Source organism: Triturus cristatus, chromosome 9, assembly GCF_964204655.1.
Source record: "Triturus cristatus chromosome 9, aTriCri1.1, whole genome shotgun sequence".
Lineage (NCBI taxonomy): Eukaryota > Metazoa > Chordata > Amphibia > Caudata > Salamandridae > Triturus > Triturus cristatus.
The window spans coordinates 217,140,577-217,165,649 of record NC_140592.1 but is presented as its reverse complement, the minus strand read 5'-3'; the positions used below and the strand labels follow the sequence as shown (position 1 = coordinate 217,165,649).

General features: G+C 44.0%; 1 protein-coding gene across 3 annotated transcripts in view; it reads right to left on the bottom strand.

The window, feature by feature from the left end:
• Positions 1 to 25,073, bottom strand: part of SLC25A26 (solute carrier family 25 member 26) — an 842,602-nt gene that overhangs the window by 179,425 nt on the left and 638,104 nt on the right. For all 3 annotated transcript variants that reach the window (XR_014968508.1, XM_085624764.1, XM_085624765.1), the window contains one exon: positions 18,301 to 18,345. Coding sequence is in view for 2 of the 3 variants with exons in the window: in XM_085624764.1 (XP_085480890.1) it covers positions 18,301 to 18,345 (45 nt within the window). In the remaining variant the exon portion in view is untranslated. The remainder of the gene's footprint in view (positions 1 to 18,300; positions 18,346 to 25,073) is intronic.

Here is a 25,073-nt window from a genome sequence, read left to right as displayed (position 1 = left end):
TGCTCGCCCAGCCCCCCCTTGAGTGAGGAGGGGTGCAGCCGAGCACTTTGCGAGGGCCAGTTACAGCCGATTTTGTTACAGAGGGCCGATATTTCCGACCCCCGGTAACAAAAACGGCACCCCAGGGCCCAAAACCGACCCCCATCCTAGCGGCCCACCGGGGAAACGCCCGGTGCCCACTACGGCCAGTCTGGCCCTGGCTTTTAATGTCAGTTTAAGGTCAGGAGGGGGTCATGTGAACTGTTAGTGTGACATGAGATGAGTTATCCTCCTTCATGGGGATTACAGAGGCCCTGTATATTTCTCAAGAGTAAGTCATTGGCGATGCCTATTACTTGGTTCTACTATTCCTTCCAAATCTGAAACCAGAAATAGCATGTTTTTAAACATGTAAATTGAATCTTGGATTAAAATGTGTTTCAAAGTGCACGTACACATACATGCAAATAATGTTCTTGCTATGGATTAAAATATATTGTATTCCTGTATGTAATTGCTCCAAACTAGATGGATGCATTTTCTTTTTTTCATAACTTTTTTTTATTGCAAAAATAAACTCGTTGGTCATTACACACAGGGATTCATAGTTAGTACAGCGTTGCATCCACAGATTCTTATACAAATATACCTCGTCCGATGTCCTAGCACACACGATGGTATCAATACATAAATCATTACGGCGTTAACGGTTCGTCAAGGGAGGGAATCAAGAGAGGTTCACACAGGTTTCCGCTGTACTCATTCCATTTTGACCAAATTGCTACCCATTTCCGGGGACAGCCCTGGCCACACAGACTGTCTTCTCTTGCAGCATGCACCAGTCCATGTCTTTCTTCCATGCACTTAGCGTTGGAGGTGTTCCCGCTCCCCATAGGCGTGCTATATTGCGTTTTGCGATTACCTGTCCAAGCGTCGCCCATATTTTGCCTTTTGCGGACAAGTCTGTGGGCTCCCAGCTGTTTAAGATGAACCTTTTAATTTTGGGTCGCAAGTCTACCCCCCAGACATTTGCATACAGTTGTGCACCCGCTTCCAGCAGGCTTGTATTAGAGGGCACTCCCAAAGTATGTGGAGGAACGTTCCCACCTCCCCACACTGTCTCCTACAAAGCCCGTCCACACTCCCACCCATCAATAATAGGCGTGTACCAGAGATGTAAACTCGGTGTAATATTTTTAGTTGTATCAGTCTCAATTTTGCCCGAAATCACCACTTCTCTGGGGGAGGAAAGTGCCTCTCTCCATTCTTCGTCATCAATCTCAAGACCGTCAGCCTCCCACTTTCTCCTAAGTGCAAGCAAGGGGTCAGGGGTGTGATGTATAAGTTTTTTATATGTGAGGGAGATAGCCCTCTCCGGTAGATGGCCGTCAAGCAGTCTGTCCTCTAGGGGGGAGGACTCCGGGAGCGTCGTTCCGGGTGGAATGTTAGACTGGAGTGAGTGTCTGATCTGCATGTATCGAAAATATTCCGTTTGCGCTAAGTCGTACGTTTGCTGTAGTGAGGCAAATGTCACCATACCATTGGGCCCCCATAGGTCTTTTATACGGGAGATCCCTATCAGGTCCCAGTTGCGAAACCCTTTTGTACGACCCAGTCTACCCAACCTTTCGGAGACCCAGAGCGGGGTAACCAAAGTGAGTTTGTCAGCCCATCCTAGTTTGCGACTCACAATATGCCAGAGTTGGACAGAGTGCCTTGTAGGTCCTGTGAGGGGATATTTGTTAGGTCTAGAGTAGAGGGCAGCCTCATGATGGATGCATTTTGAATGTATGCGTGTGAAACATTAGGTATAACATCTATGTTGAAAATCTCCCACCACACGAACCAAACACGAGATGCAGGGCACTTATCTACAACTAGAGCAGTTTATCTGAAGCATTAACAAGCAGCATATTTTATGAAATCAAAATGTCCAGAAGTGGTTCAGAAATAGTATCCTGTGGTGCACAAACTTCCAGGGCATTTTATTTTATTGCACCTCGGCACTTGGATAGCAGTTCTTACTCCTGACAAAGCCGATGTGTACCCCCTGACGAGGCAGAGTTGTTCCTGGTCACCCCCTTGAAGTGTATAGTTGCAAGGGCATTAGATGTGGTGTGTCTTCTGAGTTGAGTGAGGCATGCGTGGGGCTCAGGGACCTACTTTTAACATGGTGCTTCCTACTTATCTGAACTTAAGTGTTTCAAACTGTGAGATTAGATGCAGTCGCCCAGGCGCTGGGGAACACCTAATCTCCACTCACATGGCTTGTTTACACTCAAGTCAGGGACACTAGAATTATTATTATTTATTTTTTTCGGCAGCAGCGTTTTCTGCATAATTATCGCTCTGTCGCATTTGCCAATCCACATGATCCATCATCTGCTCCATAATCTGTAGCATTAACAAAAAATGTGTTTCTAGCTCAAAAGAAGGCACTTTGCAAAGGTTTACGTCTCTGACGCTTATTGCTGCATGAGGGTGTTACACTGGAACTAATAAGAGTAACTCTTTGCCCAGACAGTGTTAGCCTGCATAAAAATGACAAAATATCGACAGTCCCAATTGCTTTATTAACAGTATTGCTTTCTGAAATATGCTTGAAAATGCACCATTTGACCGCTCTTTTTTCAAAATGTCCCCCCAAGCCCCCTTGATACGTTCAGTCTCGCTCGCTCACCAGCCACAGTGCGCCGCCCACAACTTTTACACCGCACCACTTTCAAATGTCACCAGCTGCCACTGAATTTGCACACCTTTAGTTCTACAGTGCCAGTGAGGGGTTTCTGTGACATGATAATCATGAGTCAGAGTGGTTTGTAAATTTCAGCCGAACTGTTATCTGACATGGAATTTTTTAGATTACAATTTTTAAAATAGTTAAATATCCATTTAAAAACGACTACACCCTACTGATGTATGCTGTGTTGTACTATAATACCTTGTATCCTTGTCGTTAACTGAAATCTATAATATACAGGGCTAGTGTAATTCCCAAAGAATTGTGGAAAGCAAATTACCCATAGGCTTGACATAATTCCAGTGAAATATGTATTTTGAGATCATTGCCAAAAGGACATTTTAATCATGATTTAGAGCTTTAAAAACATTGATTTTTACCATTTATGGTTAGGTGTGGTGACGTAGCTACCCATGATTCAATGGATACAATGGGACATGTTTATGCCTAGTGAGCACAGGTGCAGGTAATGGCTAGCGCTCAGGCCTTGTGCTCAAGTACCCTGCAGCCAGTACCCAATGGGTACCTATGCCCTGGGGCAAATGCTTCTCCCTGCTTACAAGTAAGGTACTGAGCACAGGACATGCTTAATGGTCTGCTACATGAGACTCAGCATTACAAAGAGATATAAATGTTACCACTTGTCAAAATTAGACAGATGTCAGAGCCTAAAACAGCAGATGTTACAAAACCCCTTGTTTTCTTTTTGCTTGCTCTAACGTGCATCTTCATGGCCTACCCGTGCCCCTTCATGGGCCTCCTAGGGGCAGAATTCTGGAGCTGGTCCTTCCTCCAAGCCTTTAGTGGGCCACCAATCCTTCAAGGGGCCCCCATTCGGTCCAAGGGCAGTGAATATCTGTGAGATATGGGACACTCAGGACCTCACATTTTGCGTGGGGAGCGGATCATTTTGCGTTACGTCACTGAGCAGAAGAGGGCAGCAACAAAAAAAAACAAATGAACGTGTCCTCATGTAATGCAACTGGTGCTATGTAAAGCGCTCTGATACTCGATTTGGGTCAAGTTCGCGCTATATAAAACTCTGTATAAAAAATAAAAGAAAGAAAGAAAATGGAGATGACGTGGATGAAAGCAATAGCGGCAAAGAACCCCAATCTCACAGAAGGTGTGTCGACATAAAAAAGATAGGAAATGCATTATCCCCGTTCCTGTACTACCAAAGGGCACTTGCTCTGGGGTGGTGAAAAGTAGCAATGCACTGGACGGATGGCTCCATTATGTGCACACGCTCGCCAGTTTGGGATCTGTGAAAAATGTTTCTTTAATACTGAAAATCAAATGCAATGGTTCGGAACGCCTGGTCTATTGGCAACGCCCCCATGAGGAAAATGTTCCACACACACGTTGCAGGGGCGGCTGGTGACATTTGAAAGTGGTGATGCGTAAACTTTCTGTCAGAGTGCACCTCGGCGAGCGAGCGCAGCGAGCGAGCTCGACCATCTTTGAGGGGGTTCAGGGGGGTTTATCCCCCCAAGAAAATTTGGAAAAAAAAGTGGGTAAAGGGTGCATTTTCAAGCAAATTTGAGAAGCACCGATACTAGAGCTGCAAACACACATAGAGCCCGCTGCAGAGGGTATGTTCATAGGTGAAGTCCTGCTGTACCTAAAATGCATTGACATTATAATCTCAGTTTCCCCACTTAACAAAGAGAGTCATCCCCAGAAAATGAGTTCCCCATCTTGTTTCTTCATTACATTTTCAGACAAAATTAGGAACATTCATATACCATCCACACATGTATTAAGCGTATTGTAAAAACAAAAAAAACGATCACGTACAAAAAAGCACAAATACACACACACAGTCGCACATACAGACATACATACCATAACACACACATACAGACATACACAGGCACATCTTGAGACTCAACATAATGAAGAACATGACAAAGCGACAGAGGGAGCAAAAATGTTTTGTGCTGATGGAGAGTTAATGTACTCACAACATGCCAGGAAATGGGTAGGCAAGAAACCAGAACACCAGCCAAATGCTTCGACAAGAACGTTGGCCACAGCAATAACACTAATCGACCTATCAATGATTAAAAGACAACTGCAAACAACAGCAGAACCACCAGACACCGGTGATATGACAGCTCTTAGGAAGGAAACTCCATGACTGTGCTGTCCTGTCTCCAGTTGTTCAGCATCTATTTAAATTCTGCTTCAGTTCTAAAGATTTGGAGTAAGTGACAACAAAGGAACCTGGCGTATACTAGTATCCAAGCGAAAGAAGCATTGTCCAAGTCATAGTCAGTATACCAGAAGTTCATAAAATATTAAAATATTTTTTACCCTTGACTTCTAGTGCTAAGACCATAGCAGTAGGAACAAAATATCAGCAAGTGAAACATGTCGCTTCTACAGGCCACTTCACTTACTTCGTTTTATGGATAAAGCACTGTTTGTCTAACGACACCAGATGTTTTAATAAAGCACAAATTTGCCTCAGGCTCACACATTTTGCTATCACCCCACTTGGTGGTACTCATTTTATCTGCAAGCATCAACGAATAGGTGAAAAGCACCAAACATTAAAACAGATAGTACGTTAACCCAAAACCTGTTACAGAAGCCTTTTCTGCGTAAACTAATGTTTAACTCGAATGGGAAATATGTAAAAATAAAAACTGAAACCGTCTATCTTTGCTTGCCGTGGTTCTGTTTACATTTTTCTAACATCTGCTTACATGTTCAGCACTCTCGCCAGAAAAATAGTCTGTGCCCTGGCCTTGCTGGTCAGCAATGTGTGCTGCTTAAGTTCCCGTGAAATGAGGTAAGGCTGGTACTCTTGCTTACAGACCAAAAAGAGTATTTATGCTGAAGTTGTGCACAATCAAGAAATCCTTTATCAACTAAAATTATATACATTAGTGAAGGGTCTATATACGATCTACTGAATCTAGGGTACCTAGAACGGGAAAGCTACAGTAAAAGAAATATATAGTGATAAACACAGAAATCTACACATATAGAAGTGCACATAAGTAGTTAACAACAAGGCTGTGTTATCCACTGTAGGGCTGTGAGTGTCACCATAGACAAAGAGACCAAAACAAGTAGATGCAACATCGTGGACTGATCATGGAAATTGCCACCACGGTGGACAATCTACTTAAATTATTGAAAATGGAAAGCTGGTATTGTCTCAAAGTGTAAACTACAATAGCTATAGCATGGGCTCTTTACAGAGTGACAACATTGCTGATTACTGCATTTCACACGCACACATTCCGATATGGGGAAGTAACGCATACGATGTAATTTACCATCATGGCCTGCAGAAGAAAAAGACAAGCATTTTTTTTCGAAAATTACCTCAGACTCGGCAGATGAAAATGTCAAATTCTTTGAACAATATGCGCATAATGCCACATCATATCCTAATACAAAGTGCGCAATCGGACGAACCTCTTTTCACAAGTGAATAACAATGTAATTCTGCTTAAGATAATAAGGCACGTAACGTTACAGCTGTTCCCTTCAAGGCTCTCCCGAAGGCGCCGCTAGATCACTAAACAGAGGGGATTTCTGAAGCGATCAAATGAACCAGCCTCTGACATTTAATGAAGAATTAAGGCCGGGGAAAATCAATATTCTTCTGTTGTTAAAAACCCCACACTTTAGCACAAAAATCACTCACAATGACACACATCACATTAACTTTCGCCCAGAAAAGGATCCCATATGAAGCCAGCCCTCAATACTTCTGCTCCACTATGACTCTGACCATAAATGCTGGAGGCTTGGCATACCTCAGCAATACCATGTCTGCGCGCTCATGTTTCGAGAAGCGGTCTGCGGCATGTAAACACAGACTGATGACAAAGGTCTCTGAACTGAAAGGGTGGTATATAAACTAGAAAGGGAGCAAGATGTGACGCATATCTATCACCACACATATATTCACGTTTTGGCAGAATACACTTGGGGAGAATATCTCCCGAACCCTCCAGGAATGTACAGAAGATGCCCTGTGTTCAGATTTCAAAACCATGCCCCAGTGACAGTTCTAAAACATGGCACAGAGTTCCTGCTTCTGGATTTCAGAGAGCGAAGTCTCTGCCAGCTCTGATAAGACTCAAGGCTGCTTCATGGCAGGTGCTCTGGCCAAAAGTCTGTGATGTACGTTTCTGACTTCTGTTTTATGTGTCTGCCCTTGTTTCGCTGCTGTGCGTGTCCTTTCAAAGTTTAAAACGGAATCAAAAGTAGCATTTCCTGCCGTTGTGAGGGCTTTCGCATGAGGAAGTCCAGGCCAGCAGGTAAGGGACTTGAAACTTCATTTGAAAAACTTTAATTAAAAGATAAAGCGAGGGGCTGGGGAAGTAAGGTTGTCGTGGTGGTAGGAGTTTGATGAGAAAAAGAACACTTGTAAACGCAAATAAAAGCCTGCTTCCAGACATCTGTGTTGCTGTGTTGTGTCAGACAAAGTGTAACTTTATGAAAATGTGCACACGGCTCTGAGCTATATATAGCAGACAGTCACGACCCGCCGGCGGCATGACAAGTAGCTGGTGGGGGATCGCGGAGGGGGGGGGGTTTGCACGTGGTGGGGGTGTGGGGGGGCGGGAGGGGTTTACAAAATATTACAAAACATCAGTCGCGGCTCGCGGGGGACTCCTCCTGTGACCAGTGCCTCAGACTTGTCACCATCTAACCTTAAGAAGCGGAGGGACGTGCATCACTACTCCATGCTTCAGGGCGCTCTTTTAGTCCAGGGATGGAATTAGAGTACAAGTCACATTTAAGAAGCTCTGTGTGTCATCTGTGAAGAAAATGGCAGCGAACACAAAGGAGCAGACTAGCTGCAGAGCCTGAATGGGTAAAATGAAGAGATTGCGGATGGTGCAGAGCCCTGGGGCACACCCCTGTGGAGTGGACACTACAACATCCATAGACATACCTTATAAAAAAAGAACAGCATAGTACTGCCTGCCCAGTTAACCCTACAGATCTCAGACGGTCCAACGGAATGCCACCGTCACCATATGGCGTGCCCGCAGCAGATCCCCATGTAGAATTGATCCACCATCCCCTCTTCGTGCCTCGTGCCAAGCAGCAGCGTTGTAAGAGTGCAATGGGCTCTAACATTAGCACAGGAAATGCCCCCACCTGCCGGTTGGCAGAAAAAAAGAAGTGTTATCGAGGTGCAACGGGCCGCTCGGACCTGTAGGCCCTGGGGCCACTTCCCGTGGTGCACCATTAATAGCTGCGTCCCTGGTCCTATACTGTGCTTTGACTGTCACTAGAACCTCTTCTGTGTTGTCTTTAGGTTGCAAAACCTCTTGCCCCAGGCCAAGAAATGCCCCCATTTCCAGTGAGAGGTCACCAGGTCGCAGGTGTTTCTGCATCATGTTGGCTCCTCTGGCAATGAGGTAACTGGTTTCAAAGTGTGTGAGTCCAGCCGCGTCCAGTCCCTGTGTTTTCTCTTAGGGGTCATGGCCTGTGTTCTGCTGTTCTGGCATTGACCCCAGCTTTGATGGCTCTTTGAAGGGGCACTCTGATGGCAGCCAGGACTTCTTGAAGAGACCGGTTGGTCCGGGGTCACCCTGAGAACCTTGTTCAAGAGAGAGTTCACATTCAACTGAGTCTGGCCAGACTTTATCATGGCGGCTCTGAGAACACTACCTACCAGGCGCGCAACATCCATTGGACTCAAAGGGCTTCAACCCCCGTCGTGTGTGACAGCCCGGGATGAGACAGCTTCCCGGGCACACACACAGCCCCACCCGAGCACTTCACAGGTCTTTAAAAGACCATTTGCATGTTAATGAGGCCTTGCTGTTGTTTCACCCCTTCTAAGAGCCCCTGCAGCTCCACTCTGCCTATTGCTTAAAGATTCTGCCCCCCCCCCCCCCAAATCAGCTCCACTCTGCCTATTGCTTAAAGATTCAGCCCCCCCGAAATTTTTTCTTAGCCCCCCCGAAATTTGGCTCTAGTTGCGCCTCTGCTACCTACCAACACGTCGCTGCGCTTTTAGTGACTTTTGAAGCATTGCAGATAGAAGCATTTTTTTTGGGGGGGGGGTTAAAATTGGAGGGTTGTGCAGCACACGGTGGATTATGTGGTAAATGCTCCAGATCCTTAATTATGCAAAGAATGCTGTAGCAGCGGAATCCCATATTTTCATGGCCCTCTTTATTAGTCACTAAACCCCGTTGTGGTATTTGGTCATGTTTTATATATGTTTGTTTCTTTTTTTCCGTTTCTAGCGCCAACAAGCTTTGGCGGTAGGGCGCTCAATAAATACTGCTAATAGTGATTTTAATAATATAATTAATGATAAAAAAGATAAATAAACGAATCCCTTGGTGCTTCACGTGCAGGGGAGTCCCTTAATGAAGCTGATAGAGTGTAAGTGCTTCACAGTCCGCGCTGCCTCGGGTCCGTTGGCGCCTACACTCGGGAACAGCCGCACATCACTGACTGCTTGCAAGTGGCAAGCCCTCTCAGCGCCAGGATTGACTGGGGGCACGTTTACTCTCTGCCCGCCTGCCCATTAGGAGACCGAGGTTTGAGCCTTTGCTCAACCCTCGCTCTCCTAATGGGCATGCGCCGGCCAGTGCAAACACAAGTGCGCATGACTGGGCACGGCGCGAAAATTCGCCCTCCATCCCCACTCATGCGCACTTGTGCATTGTGCTGCTGCATGCCCCTGGTGAGGGTCTGACTGACACGTTGTGAAAAATGTGCTTTTCTTTCTGCTAATGCAACTTTCTTTATTTTTTTAGTATAAACATTCACAGAACATGTGTGTCCGCCATCTTTCATGAGCATCTTACTTTCTAAAAGCTTGCGAAAGTCTAATTTTCACCTTCTTTTTGAAAGTATACATGATATTGTTTGCATTTCCCTTGAGAATGTCCATTGTATTTTCTGTAAGTCACATGGTGAATGTTGCAGGCATATAGAAAATAAATGATCCTTGTCATCCCTGTGTACTCTGGCTGTTGATTGTTTTGTGGAAAAAGAGAACCTAGCACTTGGGCATCTTACCAGAATCACGGGCATGATTCACAGCATGACATGCAGCTCCAGGATTGGATAGATGCACTGGAGGTCTGTGCTTTCTCTAACCCAGCTGTCTGAGACAGGTAGTGTGGAGAACTTTAAAACGCACATGACTGGCTGGCTGGCCAGCCCAAGACAGACAGCCAAAGAGACATGCGCATTTTAAAGTGCACTGTTACAGCTCCCTGCTGCTGCCACTCGGCAGCACAGGCCCCGCCCCATCCTGAAATTTAGTTCACGATGGGTTACTGAAAAATAAAACGGTGATAAATAAACTTTATTGCCGTTTTAATTGTCTCTCTGCTCTGGTGCTTCTGGGGTGCCGCACCTGCGCATAACGGTGACCGTATTTATATCTGGCACCATTATGTAAGCCACAAGGACATAAGGAGCGTACTCCGCACTTGATGCATCTCTATGGTTGCTTTGAGCTTTTCAGTGGCATAACAATCTTTTAATAGGGCAGTATTAAAAAAGTCAGAGTATTCACGCAATTGTGAAAACCATCTCAAGTATTCTCTTGCCAACATACTTCCTTCACTGTAAGCCGCCATCTCGCATTAGTTTCTCTCTGAATTAAAGCACTGAACCTTAAGACGTCATTTGCCCACGCCCTTGAAAGGAGTGTTTGAGGAGCTGGTTTCTCTTTCCATTTTTCAGTATTGAAATTTCGTAACGGTGAAAATGACCTACCACTATACTTTATTGATGGCAAGCCATCACAAAATGTATTAAAAAAAAAAACGATTTTGTAACTGAAAGATCATGCATTTTAGTATGAAACAGATATTAGTTAAAATTAACTGTTGACATGGGTGAACCAAGGTGTTCACAGCTGCGCCACATCACGATTAAACCGCCATGACCTCACAAGTCCAACTACTTTGGCGCAATACTTTTTCGTGTAATTAATGACATGACTACTAGTCGTATATTGGTCTTAAAATAGTCTGTCCGCTTCACCTTTAAAGCCTAATAGGAGCCCTTAATAATGATGCAAGTCCTCCGTACTTCTGTTTCACTTTTTGGTGCAGTGATGTAAACAGTTGATTCTCAAATACAAAATATTAATGAAAAATTGTTTTTATTTTGGTGAACGTAGTTTGAATAGGAAGTTTTAGACAGCAAATCACATTCAGTGGATAATGTAGTATTATCAAGTAATATTTGGCAGATGCTTGGGCCATAATATGATGTTAACGACTGAAACCTTAATAATTGAGGTAGTTGCATAGTTATTGTTAGGCACGGCATAGTTATTTATTTCTGTCAGACGTTTGGGCCTAAATATGATGCCATTATTTGAAATTTTAACAAAATTAGATGATTCACACTTTTCTGCCAGTTCTATATCTTCAAATAGGATCAGAAATTAGGGGAAACAACGTGATGATAAGACTTTCATAATACGATAAAAGTCTTATCACAAAGTCTTCTTAATTCTGAATTAGTATGCAAATTAATCTAATCGTAGTACCGCTTTGATTTTTTTGCCTTTCTCTTTTTCCTCTTTTATGTCTCTTTTGATTTATCTTTTCTCTTTTTAATCACTTCGTTTTCATTGGGATTCATTGTTTCATATCTGTTCTATCTATTACAGGGTTCATAGATTTAATGACTATACTAAAACTGTACTTTTCCCTATTTCTAAATTAACCGTAAGCCCCAAGGAAAAACAATTAATTGTACAAGTCGCGTGTTCCCTTTTTTCCTGTGTTTCTCCTGGCATCGCAAGTTGGAAAGTCCATTTTTGAAAATGATTTAATGTTCAAGTAATTAATAAACAATGCAGAATTACAAGGACTAAATCTGACGACTAAGTTACCTTTTAAGACCTTAATTCTCTGCTAGGAAGGGGTACCCCAATACTTTGAGGTCTCTCTGCCAGTCTACTGAGAGCCATTCTTCCCATTAATAAACGTTTAACAAATCATAAGAAGGTCTTTGGGTTAGCAACTTACCTATGTGCAAGTGCTACTAAGGGGGCAGCGTGTTCCTGACCCGCCAAGCTCACACTGGCATAGTTTCTCTCTCTACTGTGCTGCTGTGGGACATTGAGGTGATGCAGTGGGGAGGCTCTTAGCATGAGGGAATGATTACAGGATATGGCCAATGATCACATTATAAAGCTGTGTCCACCTTGCAGTCAGGAAGGGGAACTGGGTGCACTATATGATTGAAGGCCACTCCTTGTGCCCAGTTACACAGGGGCGTGTCAGAAGCCTCTCCCTAGTTGCTTTTAGAACACTAGGTGTATGGAAAAGCTGTAGATCACATGCTGTACCCATTGAGTAGACTGCATGTTGGTTGGTTGGGGAAAAAAGCTGACACCATGTTCCAGGTTCAACCAAGGCTAATGGTAGTGGAGGCAAGGAATGGATGAAGACCATGCACTGTTACCAGTAGTCACTATGCATGGTTGAAGGCCATGCTAACCACGTACTGGTCTGGGGGAAAGACAAAAGGCTTCAGCCTGTACACAGTGGGTGCTAGTGTTCTGCATTGGGTGCAAGGCATGACTAAGGACTATGACGTGAACAATATGCTATGCAGGATTGGCTCTGGAGGCACAGGCACTGGGGCAAGGCTCCCACTCCAGAGCAAGCTGTGTGTGCCCATGGGTGGGCTCGAGGGAGGGATGGTCTGGCAAACTGCAATGTCCCGTGCTTAGTGTCTGTTGAGCATGGGATGTGCAGTGGTCTCTCAGTGTAGGAGTACTGTAGGCAGATTGTGGCCAGAGGCCACTGCATAAAACCAGAGGCTGTGTGCAGCAGACTCCGCGGGAAGGGACAGTGGGCAATGACCAAATGATATGCCATACGGTCCGAATCCACTGGTACTTTCTTCGGTAGACAAAGTACATCACAACAAATGAACAACCCAAAAATGTCACTAAGTTATGTTTGTTTAATCACATGGCAAAATAAGGTATGTTAACTAAAATCGGAAATTACTATAAAAATCCATCTGTAAATATTTGTACAGGGTGTATTACAGCCCACCAAACTAAACGGGATGAAGCCAGGCCTAGACCCCCACTGTCTGCGCTGCTGGGTCAAGCGCAGTTCTTTTTTCCACACAATCTATGAATGTCCGACTACACAATGATATTGGGTTCAAGTGTATCAAGTAATGTTGTAGGTGGTGCACAGGCATATAGTGTCAGAGTCCATAATGGTAATATTGGGCCTTATGGGCGAGTGGGCAGAATGGCGTCATAGTAGACTGCTGGTGGCCAGGGGCCTCTTCATTGGTAAGAGAGATATTGCACGGCATTGGCGATCAGCATCGGCTCCAACAGTGACTGAATTGACTCGGGGAAGTGGATTATTTTGCCGAAGCAGAATAATTTGTGTATACATCAAGGGGATGTCCAGAGAAATATGCCAAGGTTTGGGGGAACTGGCTTAAATATTCTATACAGGCTGCTACCTGAAACTGTATTTCTGCTACATTGTCTTTGATGAAGATACATCATATAATTGGAAGGTGTACTTTGTATTATTTATATTATGTCTTCTAACACTTTTTTCTTTCACTCTAAAAATGGCTGGCACACATGTTCTGTGTATGTTTATACCAAAAAAAATTAAGAATATTGTAAAATAAAATAGAGTGTAAGGGACATTAAGATTCAAAATCCAAAATAGAGGAAATTCTGCAGTAATCGGTATTCAACCAGAACGCTCTCCAATAAGCATTCCATCACAGAAAAAAACACTACTGACATCATGGAACATGACTAAACTTGCAAACGATTGCTCTATTTCACATCTGTTGACTGACAGATTAAACCCAGCTTTTTTTCTATATGCATCCTTCACAAAGACCGAAATCTAAGGCGCAGGCAATGGCCATGTTCCAAGCTGTTTAATGTGTAGATATATTTTGAACTGGTCGGATCCAGGCAAGGGGTGTGATGATGAGCATGAGCCAAGGCTGATGGAAGGCCGGGCACGGTCTAAGAATCTTCTGCGAACAGCCAGAGGGTGAGCTCTGGGGGCTCTAAAGCCAGCCAGTAATCAGAATCTGGGGGCTGATCTGCTTCAGTGATGTCAGCTATAAAGTCAATAGTAACAAGGTATGCAATGTCACCAGTGATATCATCAATATGCCAATTGTGATCCTTCTCTCAAATCATGTGTCAGATTTCATTGGGGGTGTTAAATTTGTACAGATTATCACAACTGGTAAATTTCAGGGTTTTGTTTAAAGTCTTAACTGTAAGCCTAACATCTTGTGATTCCTTCAACCAACACATTATTTGGTGATGTGTGTAGAGTCATTAACTTTCTTAAAAAATACATATCTGCGGGAATGGCCTCTTGGTTCCTACAGCGCAGTTAATTTTTTCTTGGTACAAGATCCTGTGAAAGGCCCTCCAATTAAGTGATCCTTTAGTTAGTAGTTTTGAAGTGAGGGCGGATAGCATTAGAATTAAATAAAACCTTTAAAGACATTTGGCAGGTAAAGAGATTGAGAAATGTCCCGTGATGTATCAACTCATGTGTGGTGGTTAGTCAAACTTAATGATTGATGAATACTAAAGGTATGCGAGAGAGTTCATAATGTGATCGGTTTCACTTGGAGGAAGAAGCATCTTAGATTCCTGGAAAGTATTTTAGGTTCATTTAAGCAAATACTGCTAAAACAGCATGAATGTAGAGACTAAAGGTGATTTCTGAAGAACGCTTATACATTTTCTACCCTAGCGAACCTAGGTACCGTTTTCCAGAGGTGGGGAACCTTCTCAAGGCAATTCATTCCTTACATACTTGGTTTTGGCTCATACAGCCTTAAAGGTAATCCCCAGTCAGAGATATATATATATATTCCTCCGTCCTCCTCTTGTTGTTTGCCGCTACTTCTCCTGAACGAAAGGCGCGTTGTCTTAGCGGACCTCACATGAAAAGGTCTGCAACAATTGCAACACTCCTTCACTAGACAGGATGACGACGCCACGCGTAAATGCTCAAACATTTTAATGTCAGGCCACCATCGAAAGCGTTTCGGCTGCTCTATGAGCAAGGCTGGTTGCAGACGAAATGTGTTCGATGGTGGCCTGACATTAAAATGTTTGAGTATTTACGCGTGGCGTCGTCATCCTGTCTAGTGAAGGAGTGTTGAATATATATATATTATTTTTTTAAGTCCAGGGCAGCTTCTCAGTAATGGCGGAGGAGCGCCGCCCAACTCGTGAGAGTCAATAAAATAAAATAATAATAAAACAACATCATTTTATTTTTCTGTGATTGGTTAAGGCATGTGTGTAGGGCAGGGCGGGGCCAGGAGGAGTGGTGGGCACTTAGAAGTTTAGCCAGCCGTCTTGGGCCGGCAAACAGACACGCGCATTTCTATTCCTCCACCCCAGCTGTGTTCACAGCTGGTTGGAGAAAAGCCGCAGGCACCCAGGGACTGTCTGAGTGTCAGACCAGGCCGCACAGCCCAATCCTGGCACTGATCTCTATCATGAGAGCAGCATCTGGATTGGGTATGGAGCCTGCTTTCCTAGAGACTGCTGGGAAAGCACAGAGGCGGGTGTCGGAGGCAGCGGCAGTGAAAGGAAAGGTATGTTTTTTTTTTAAATTAGTATTTTCCCCGTCCCTTGCCCCCTCCACCCCGATCCATCCCCTCACTTTCGTTTTATGGCTGCCACCACTGTTTGACTTATCTGGTTAGATCACGAAGAGCAAGGTTGCTTATTTCTAGGGCTAATCCCCAATGACTAATGTGTAGAAAGAACCCTAAAAGGACCTCTGTGATGATGGACTGAGCCATGACTTACAAACGCTGCTGCTGTTTTGGTTAGTCGATGAATAGTGCAATGTTGAAGCCATAGGGGTCTATTAGGATGGCGGTCGGAAAATCTCCCCGACCGCCATGCTAGCGGAAAAAGACCGCCCGCAAGGACCACGGCATAACCGCCGGTCCAATTAGGATGCTCCCCAATCGAAATCCGACTGCGGCTGTCGGATTCTGGCGATTAACATTGCGGCGGTCGCTGCTGCCAGCAGCACCACCGCGATCTTAAAAGGAGCATGTCCTGCATCTCCCTGCACTGCGTGGCAGGCACTGCACAGTGCTTGCCACCTTGCACAGGGAAATGTAGGCCCCCCAGTGCACCCACACCGCCCAACACATTGGGGGCCACAATGGGCCCCCGGAACATGTTTCCGCCACCCTTCCATGGCGGTTCGACCGCAGCGGAAAGGCTGGCTACCGCCGGCATCATAATCATGCTGGCGGTGCTTGGCCCTGATCTGCCACAATTGTAGCGGTCCAGCTCCGCCCGCCAGGAAAGCAGGCAGACAGCAACCTGCAGAAAAATGGTGGGCAGAAAATCACGACCGCGATGATAATCGAACTGGTGGTTTTCCGGGTTTCAAACGTGGGTGGATGGCCACCGCTGGACCAGCGGCGGCCATCCGCCCACCATCCTAATAGACCCCATAGTGTCAGGGGAAGTTAACAGCCCTAAAAAAATATCTAAAACGTGTTTTTACAATTTTTCAGTTCTTAATAACTAAACAAACTAATTGTGAGCGAGAAATATGTAAAATAAATAAATAAATAAAAATTTGAAAGGAAAGGTTCATTTAATGGAGAAAGCCTCAGAGTACTCTTTGAAGGAATTTGGAGATGTGTATTTTACACCTCTTCTTATTCAACAGTTAATCCTTTAGGTCTGGAAAAATACAGGAGAGCATTTTATAAGTACAGTCCTGATCTCTCTTCTTTTGAGGTTCGGCAACATCTTCTTTCCTTTGAAACGTTTTTGCAATCTATTTTGAGAAAAGGCCCCTTGTAAGGAACAGCATCCTGACCTTAGGATGCAGAACTGTATAACCAAGCTGGAAATGGCAGAACATTAAAAGCATTTCACTTGTGTCCATCGTCTAAATGAGAAATGTCATTCAAGCGCCAGATATTCAAGGATTGACTCCAAAAATGTTACATGCCCATAGTTAACAACGTTTCACTGTGTTATTTATTGATAAAAAAGTCATTAAGTAAAAATCTCTAACCCAAACCCTGAAACCCATACTTTTGAAAATGTGATACCAATAAAAATATAACCAATAATTTTGAGCGAAAGAGGAATGGTGCGCCAGGTGTGTTGGGTCCATCTGAAGGGTTATTACGGGAGATGACACCAGAAACAAACTGATGTAGTGATGCCTACAGGTATTTGCCATCGTTAGCAGTGGACAGTATCATAGGTAGCAACCGCAGTTGATGTGCATTAGTGGAGTCCACCACAGTATATGGAGTCTACTCAGTAGTGACAAGGACCTAACCTGCTGGATGTACTGATTCCCGGTGAAAATCAGTGTGCTCCAGATCAGAGACAGGGCTATATGGCAAAACATAAATAATACAATTAGGCCACTCAAAAAAGCGCCTTAAGCCGTGCAAGGGGTTGGCAAGCACTATACAATACCAAAATATTTTTTCTTTGCATAGGGTTTATTTTCTCATAGATCCATAATACCATGAGCACTTAACTATTTCACCAAGTAACCATGTAATATTAAGAACAAAGATGCCAAGTTGTTGGTGTACACTTTGCCTTGAGATGTCATCAATAAAATAAAGAATTACAATTTCACGTTTACTTTTCCAGTAAAGTACTTATGTACATCGATTGATCCATGCAACACTACATTGCTGAAGGTATATATATATATATATATATATATAACTTCCAACGTTTTATCTTGCGCCATCCTTGAGTAAATGCATTTTGCTTGGGTCCTTTAAATGACACAACTAGTAATGTTTTTGCACACTCAATAAGTCAAGCGTCAATTATAGGGATGATTTGGAGCAGAATTTAAGGGAAATCCTTCAATAACCATAACAATAATATTTGGTGGTGCTTTTTATATTTTTTCCATAATTTTGAGTGTTTGAAGGAAAGCAGCAATAGGTTTTTAGGTGTGATGCACAGAGTTTCACACGTCTGGTCAGTTGTCGCTTGGCATTACTCCTCTTCCACACCCATTTCAATGAACCACAATCCAAATACGCCACTCTCCTCTTCCACTAAAAGCATGTGTGATATTATGGACTGGAATAGGTATTTAATGACCCCTGGTATCAACAAGACAAAAAACGAAATACCGATTGACCCCCTCACTGCCAGAGTGTGCCCTAAATGATATGTTGGTGTCTTTGCCTGGTGCCCCTAATGAAGGTCAGCCGGATAGTTGATACTCAGCTGAAGGGCACCAAAACAACTCAAAGTATGCATTGTTGGGTAAGGTTTCGCCTGTACCATTATCCTCCCATCCCATTCCATTCCAGAGGATGTGTACAGCAAGAACAAAGGGCAACCACATAGGCCTTTGCTGGTGCTGTGCTGAAATGAGCAAAAATCACTGAAGTATGGCTTACAGTGGACTGACTGTCAAAAGACATCCCCACTCCCTCATCTTGTGACTAATTTGTCTCCATGGACATGTCTGTTTCCCCATTTTCCCGAAAAAACACTTTAAAAGTCACCGCCTTACAAATGGTGGTGTAAATAATGCATTTTAACTTACCTTTAAAAACTCCCACAGCGGAAACTGCACAACAGAGAAAGGAATCTGTAAAACAAACGTCCATGTATTAAATAAAGCACACTTGATTGTATGTCAAAATATCATATTAACATGGGGGCAGTTAAAAAATGGACATAAATTGAAAACCAATATTTTAACTTTTTACAACTTCCCTCAAGTGATTCTGTACTCTATATGCTTAGCTTTTTAAGGGCTGCCATCAGGCTTAGGCCCAGTTGTGATTAAATCTGGTAGTGGGACCTATTTCTTAATTCTGTTATCAAGGGTTCAGAACGATTTTACTGTATTGACTTTTATATACATGTTGGAGTTTTTATTGATGTATGTATGACTTTTATTGTTGTATTTGAAAAAAACGAATAAAGCATAATGAATTGAACTGAAAATCAATAAGGGAAAGCGGTTTCTTTATATACATATATATCCTTTCAGGCTTAGAGTGACGCATAAATTATGCAAAAAAGAAACAGAGAACTCTGGGTAGTTCTCAAGTTTAAGCTGAAAGCAGCATATAATAAATATATATATATATATATATATATATATATTCACTTAAAAAACCATAGGTTTCACACATGTTATAGTTAGCTGGACATTTCACTCGTAAAAAACCAATGAAATTCCCCCGTTATAGTTAGTGCAGGCAACTATAACTCACGCGACCGCAATCCTCTGCTGATGACGTCAGATATTACATCACTGATGACATATGTGTCTTTATGAAAAATAAATATTTGTAATATATGTATAGCTAAAGATTAATGGAAGAAGACATGGGTAAATAAGTGTCTAAATACAGTGATGTAATATCTGACGTCATCAGCAGAGGATTGCGGTCGCGTGAGTTATAGTTGCCTGCACTAACTATAACGGGGGAATTTCATTGGTTTTTTACGAGTGAAATGTCCAGCTAACTATAACATGTGTGAAACCTATGGTTTTTTTAAGTGAATTTGCAAGGTTTTTTAAATGCTAATTCGTAACTATAACGTGTGTGAAACCTATGGTTTTTTCAGTGAATTTGTACGTTTTTTTAAATGCTAAGTTATGTATTTTTTAAATTTTTTTTTTCAGGTTTTTCACCGTGCGCGCACCGTGCGCATGCTGTGGGCGCTCGGTGCACTTCGCGCACCGAGCACCCACGGTTCGCAGATCGTGTCATGCGCGCACACCTCGCGATTTTTTTAAAAAAAGTTAAAAAAAAAATTCTCCCTTGGGGGTTCTACTGTGACCCCCTGACCAAGGCTAGGGGGTCAGGAACTGTCCACTCTGCCCCCTTTTCACGTTCTCCACCTTTTTTTTTCACCCCCTCAGACTGCGAGAGACAAAATGGCGGCCGACACTTCCTGGTTTCGAACGATTCGAATGTTTACCGACATCTAACAACCAATCAGAATTGCGCTCGCGCACGGCAGGGTGCGCGCACGGTGCGCGCGTATAGATATTGATATGCTTTTAAATGCTATCTTCTCAGGAAATACTGAACAGATTTACACCAGACCTGCAAAAGGCACCTCCTTGACCTTATGGCTACCTCTCTGCCAAATTTCACGTAATTCTGTTCAGCCGTTCGGGCTGTAGCTGCGGCTAAAGGTCCTATGGAAAAATGCATGGGGAAAACGCGTTTTGGGACCCCCCCTTTTTCTCGGCCCCCGCTTGACGAATCACCCCAAGACTTTCAGGGTAGGAGCTGAACGGAGCGCCCCATTTGTTTTGAAAATTTCGCGAGGATTCGTCAACCGGCGCCAAAGTTATTCAAAATAGAATTTTGAGATTTCCTATGGAAACTAGGTTGTAACTATAACTATCTACTGGCGACTGCCAGTAGATAATATATATATATATATATATATATATATTCACTGAAAAAACCATAGGTTTCAGGTGCGTTATAGTTAGCTGGACTTTTCACTTGTACAAAACCATTGAAATTCCCCCGTTATAGTTAGTTCAGCTAACTATAACTCGCGCACCCGCAATGCACTGCTGATGACGTCACATATTACATCACTCATGACATAGTCAGTGACATCACTGATGACATCTCAAATGACATCACTGATGACATCATCCAGTGAATGTGTGTTTTTCTGAAAATTACATATGTTTTATATATGTATATCTCAAGGTCGATGGAAGAATAAATGGGTATATAAGTGTCTAAATGGATGATTTGTTTTTGAAAAATTGATTGTATAACTGACTGATTAAGTGTATCTTAGTGAATACATGGCTTAGTGAGTAATGTTTAAATATGTAAATATCTGTATCAGTCTCTCACTTTGTGTATGAGTGGCTGCATGGGTTGGTAAGTAGCTACATGAGTGTTTATATAGGTTATTAGTTGGTTTTTTGAGTATCAGTATGAGTGTCTGTATGGTTCGGTGGGGGGTATTACGTAGTGCATAGGTGCATGAATGAGTGACTCACTGTTTGTATGTGTTGAAGACAGCATGTGTGCAGGACTGTATGGGTGGATGAGTGTGTGCATGGGTGTGTTAGTGAGTGAATGACTGTCTCAATAGTGTCTTTATGAGTAACTACATATGTTTTAAACTAGTATATGTTACTATTGGTGTATATAAGTGAGTATATGTGAGAGTGAGAGATTGAAAGAGTTCCTGTATGAATAAGTATGTGTTTCTATAAGTGATTGTTGAAAAGACTAAGTACGTGTAAGTTTCTGGAGAAGTAAGTGTGGTGTTATGTGTATAACTGTATATGCAAGTAAATGGATGTTTGATTCTTTATTAGCATGAGTGACTATGTGTGTGAGTAACTCTATGGATGAGTGGCGTTGTGTAACAGGATGTATAGGTGTGTGAGTACATATGATGAGTGAGTACATGTATGAGTGACTGTATAGTGGAGAAGTGTGGCTCAATGATTAGAGCGGCAGACCCTGATGCAGAGGTCTAGCCCGGGACCAGGGTTCAATTCCCTGCCTCAGCGGGTCTTGGGCTCAAAAATTCCACGGACCTGATAATTCTCGCCTTGGTGCCTATTCCAATCATGGAGTCCCACTCTTTAACTCTGGGCAATAGCTTGCTTAATCTCCACAACGGCCCCCACAACGCTAAGGATGCCTGGCCTCCACCTTGGGGGTGCCCAGGAGTGGACGCCTCACAGGGAAAGCCAGGATGGGTTCCACAGCGGTATTCGTACAAGTGCCTTGAGACCCTTGCGGGTGAGTAGTGCGCTATACAAGTATCAAATTGACATCTGTATAGGACTGTTGGTGAATGAGTGGATGTGTATGTGGATCTTAGAATTACTGAATAGGTTGTTGTAACTGGTATTGGTATGTCCATTGTTTTGAACATTGTAGTTTCTATTTTTGAATGTGTGTATCAAAGGTTATATTAGGGGAAGAGAAGGTCTGCCACTCTATCACAAGGATGATATCATCAGTGATGTCATTTGTGATGTCATTTGAGATGTCATCAGTGATGTCATGAGTGATGTCACTGACCATGTCATGAGTGATGTAATATGCGACGTCATCAGCAGTGCATTGCGGGCGCGCGAGTTATAGTTAGCTGAACTAACTATAACGGGGGAATTTCAATGGTTTTGTACGAGTGAAAAGTCCAGCTAACTATAACGCCCCTGAAACCTATGGTTTTTTCAGTGAATTTCTAAGGTTTTTTTAAATGCTAATTCCTAACTATAACGTGCCTGAAACCTATGATTTTTTCAGTGAATTTCAAAGGTTTTTTAAATGCTAATTTCTAACTATGCCTACAGAGATAGGACATGTGAAGAAAGAAGAAAAAACGCACAGAAAGAAAAAAAAGAAATGCAGAAAGAAGCAACAGAAGTCCTCAAAGACGAAGAAAAGTGCAGGAAGAAGGATAACATGCAGAAAGAACAAACAGAAGAGCAGAAAGAAGCCTTGTTGCAAAATCATCCTGTACCCTCAACTTTTTCAGACGGATACTGGTGGTAACTGAGTCTGACTAACCAGTCCTAGAGCCAGTGCTATGTTAAAAGACACTCAGAATACAGTGAAAACACCTACAGACACTAGGGAACACTATGCGTTGGGGCCCCCCTGTGATCAGCATGACCTCCTCTGTAAGCCCCTAGTATATAATAGGGCAGGGGATTAAAACTACCTCTTAAAACGCGCCACAGGGTGTGTTTGCACACGTCACCTCAGGCCCCGTCCCCTCACTTCCCCACTGTGTAAACACGCCCTGTGGCCGTTTTTAGTTGGGAGATTAAGTCCCCTTGAATCCTGAGGGTCCCTAGGGTCCAACTAGACCACTAGGTACCTCCAGTAAGCGCCACAGAGCTGCTTTGCAGAGAGATGTAAAAAGGGGCACGGCCTAAACCACCTCTCTGCAACGCAGCGGTGCTTACTGGAAGCACCTGGTGGGCTAGTTGGCCCCCAGGGTCCCTCAGGATTGAAGGGGAATTATTTCCCCAACTTAAAACGCGCCACAGGGCTTGTTTGCACACGTTAACTCAGGCCCAGTCCCCTCCCTTCACCACTGTGTAAACAAGCCCTGTGGCCGTTTTTAGTTGGGAGATTAAGTCCCCTTGAATCCTGAGGATCCCTAGGGGCAAAATAGCCCACTAGGTACGTCCAGTAAGCGCCATTGCAGAGAGGTGTAAAAAGGGGCACGGCCTGCACCACCTCTCTGCAACGCAGAGCAGTGGCACTTACTGGAAGCACCTGGTGAGCTGGTTGGCCCCCAGGGTCCCTCAGGATTGAAGGGGAATTATTTCCCCAACTTAAAACGCGCCACAGGGCGTGTTTGCACACGTCACCTCAGGCCCCGTCCCCTCCCTTTACCACTGTGTAAACGCGCCCTGTGGCTGTTCTAAGTTGAGAGATTAAGTCCCCTTGAAGCCTAAGGGTCACTAGGGTCAAACTAGCCCACTAGGTACCTCCAGTAAGCGCCACAGAGCTGCGTTGCAGAGAGGTGTAAAAAGGGGCGTGGCCTCAGAACACCTGTCTGCAACGCAGCTCCCTGGCGCACACTGGAGATACCGGTTGGGCTAGTTGGCCCTCAGGGACCCTCAGTATTGAAGGGGAATTAATTCCCCAACTTACAACTGGCAAGGGGGCGCGTTTGCAGAGTGCTGCAAGGAGGGGGCGCGGCCTCCAGCGCGATGCCGGTCTTTTATTTATTTTATTTTTTTAAGAAGGAGGGCTGTGTGGCCCCCCCCTTCTTTTTCTAATTTACTGGCCCTGGGGACCCCATCCCCCAGGGCCTGCACCCTAATTTTTTTTGTTGAAAAAAATTAATTTGGCCCTCCCAAGGCCTTAATCGGCCCCGGGGACCCCAACCCCCGGGTCATGGCCTTTTTTTTATTTAAATTCTTTAGGAGGGGGCTGTGTTGCCCCCCTCCTCAGGCCACTAATGGCTCCGGGGACCCCATCCCCCGGGGCCGGCCTTCGTTTTTTATTATTTTAAAAATATATATATTTATAGAAACACCTAAGACATGCTGGACAAACCGTATGTACCCATCACCATGACGATTTGCGTGATATTCATTAAAAGGCGACTATGCATAGAATGAATCCACATGGAATGTATTTACACCGCTAGTGAAGCTCTGACATGTATGACGCCCTACCGTGCCTAATCCCGGCGCCCCCGCCGGTGGGTACTCCCCAAGTAGACACCCTTGTCATTTATTTATACAAACATGGGTAGCTATTGACGCGCCCATTTAATATACACGCACACCAAGTCATTCAAAGGGGATTCGACACAAATTCGACCAAACTATGCAAGAAACCCCCCTCACGGTTAATAAAAAACACATCCACCGCCGGATGTGTAATCCTTTTTATTTTACTCTCTGGAAAGGAGACGAACCTCACTTGAGAGTCACAGCATGCTCCTGGCTGAGCCCAATACTGTGTTACACCCACCAGTGATTGCCTCACACCTCTGTGTTGTATTCCACCAGCTAGTGCGTATGCTATGACACTCTCTAGCCCATGTGCACTGTAACACCACCCCGTGAATATGTCATGCCACACTTGCCTTCGCACGGGTTATATTGCCCCATCTAACGTCGATGTGTATGTTATAACGCACAGCGCTATGCCATACATATTACAATCTGGGATCCATATCTTTGCATATGGCCATGTCTGAACTGGGGTGGCAGAGTGGGCTACAGAACGGTGATGGATTAAACCCAGATCAGTTGACTGGGGGTGAGTGCTTGCAATGTTCAACACTCCGTCCATCATTTCCTTTGGTTTTTGCTTTGTTCGCCATAAGTTGGCAGGGTATGCTCAGACGTGAGTCCCTTGCTCACTTTGCCACTGGATTCAAGCAAGCCTGGCTGAAGACGGCTGAAATGCCAGAAACCGGTCCTAGGAAGCTTGTTTCCGGTCCAGGGAAGACATGGCTTGGCAGTTCGGGCTGGACTGTTCCCATGAGGCACAGGGTCAGACTGATTTGCATATGGCCATGTCTGAACTGGGGTGGCAGAGTGGGCTAAAGAACGGTGATGGATTAAACCCAGATCAGTTGACTGGGGGTGAGTGCTTGCAATGTTCAACACTCCGTCCATCATTTCCTTTGGTTTTTATCCATATCTTTGTCACCGTGCATATGCAACGTTACACTCCCCAGCACATATTTTATATTACAACTTTAGAGACTAGTTATGTTACACAACACTGCCCTGTGCATATTACACTCCAAGGCGGATATCGCATAGCACGCGCTAGTGCCTGTGCTATCTCGCGCTCTCCAATGAATCTGTCATTGCGCACA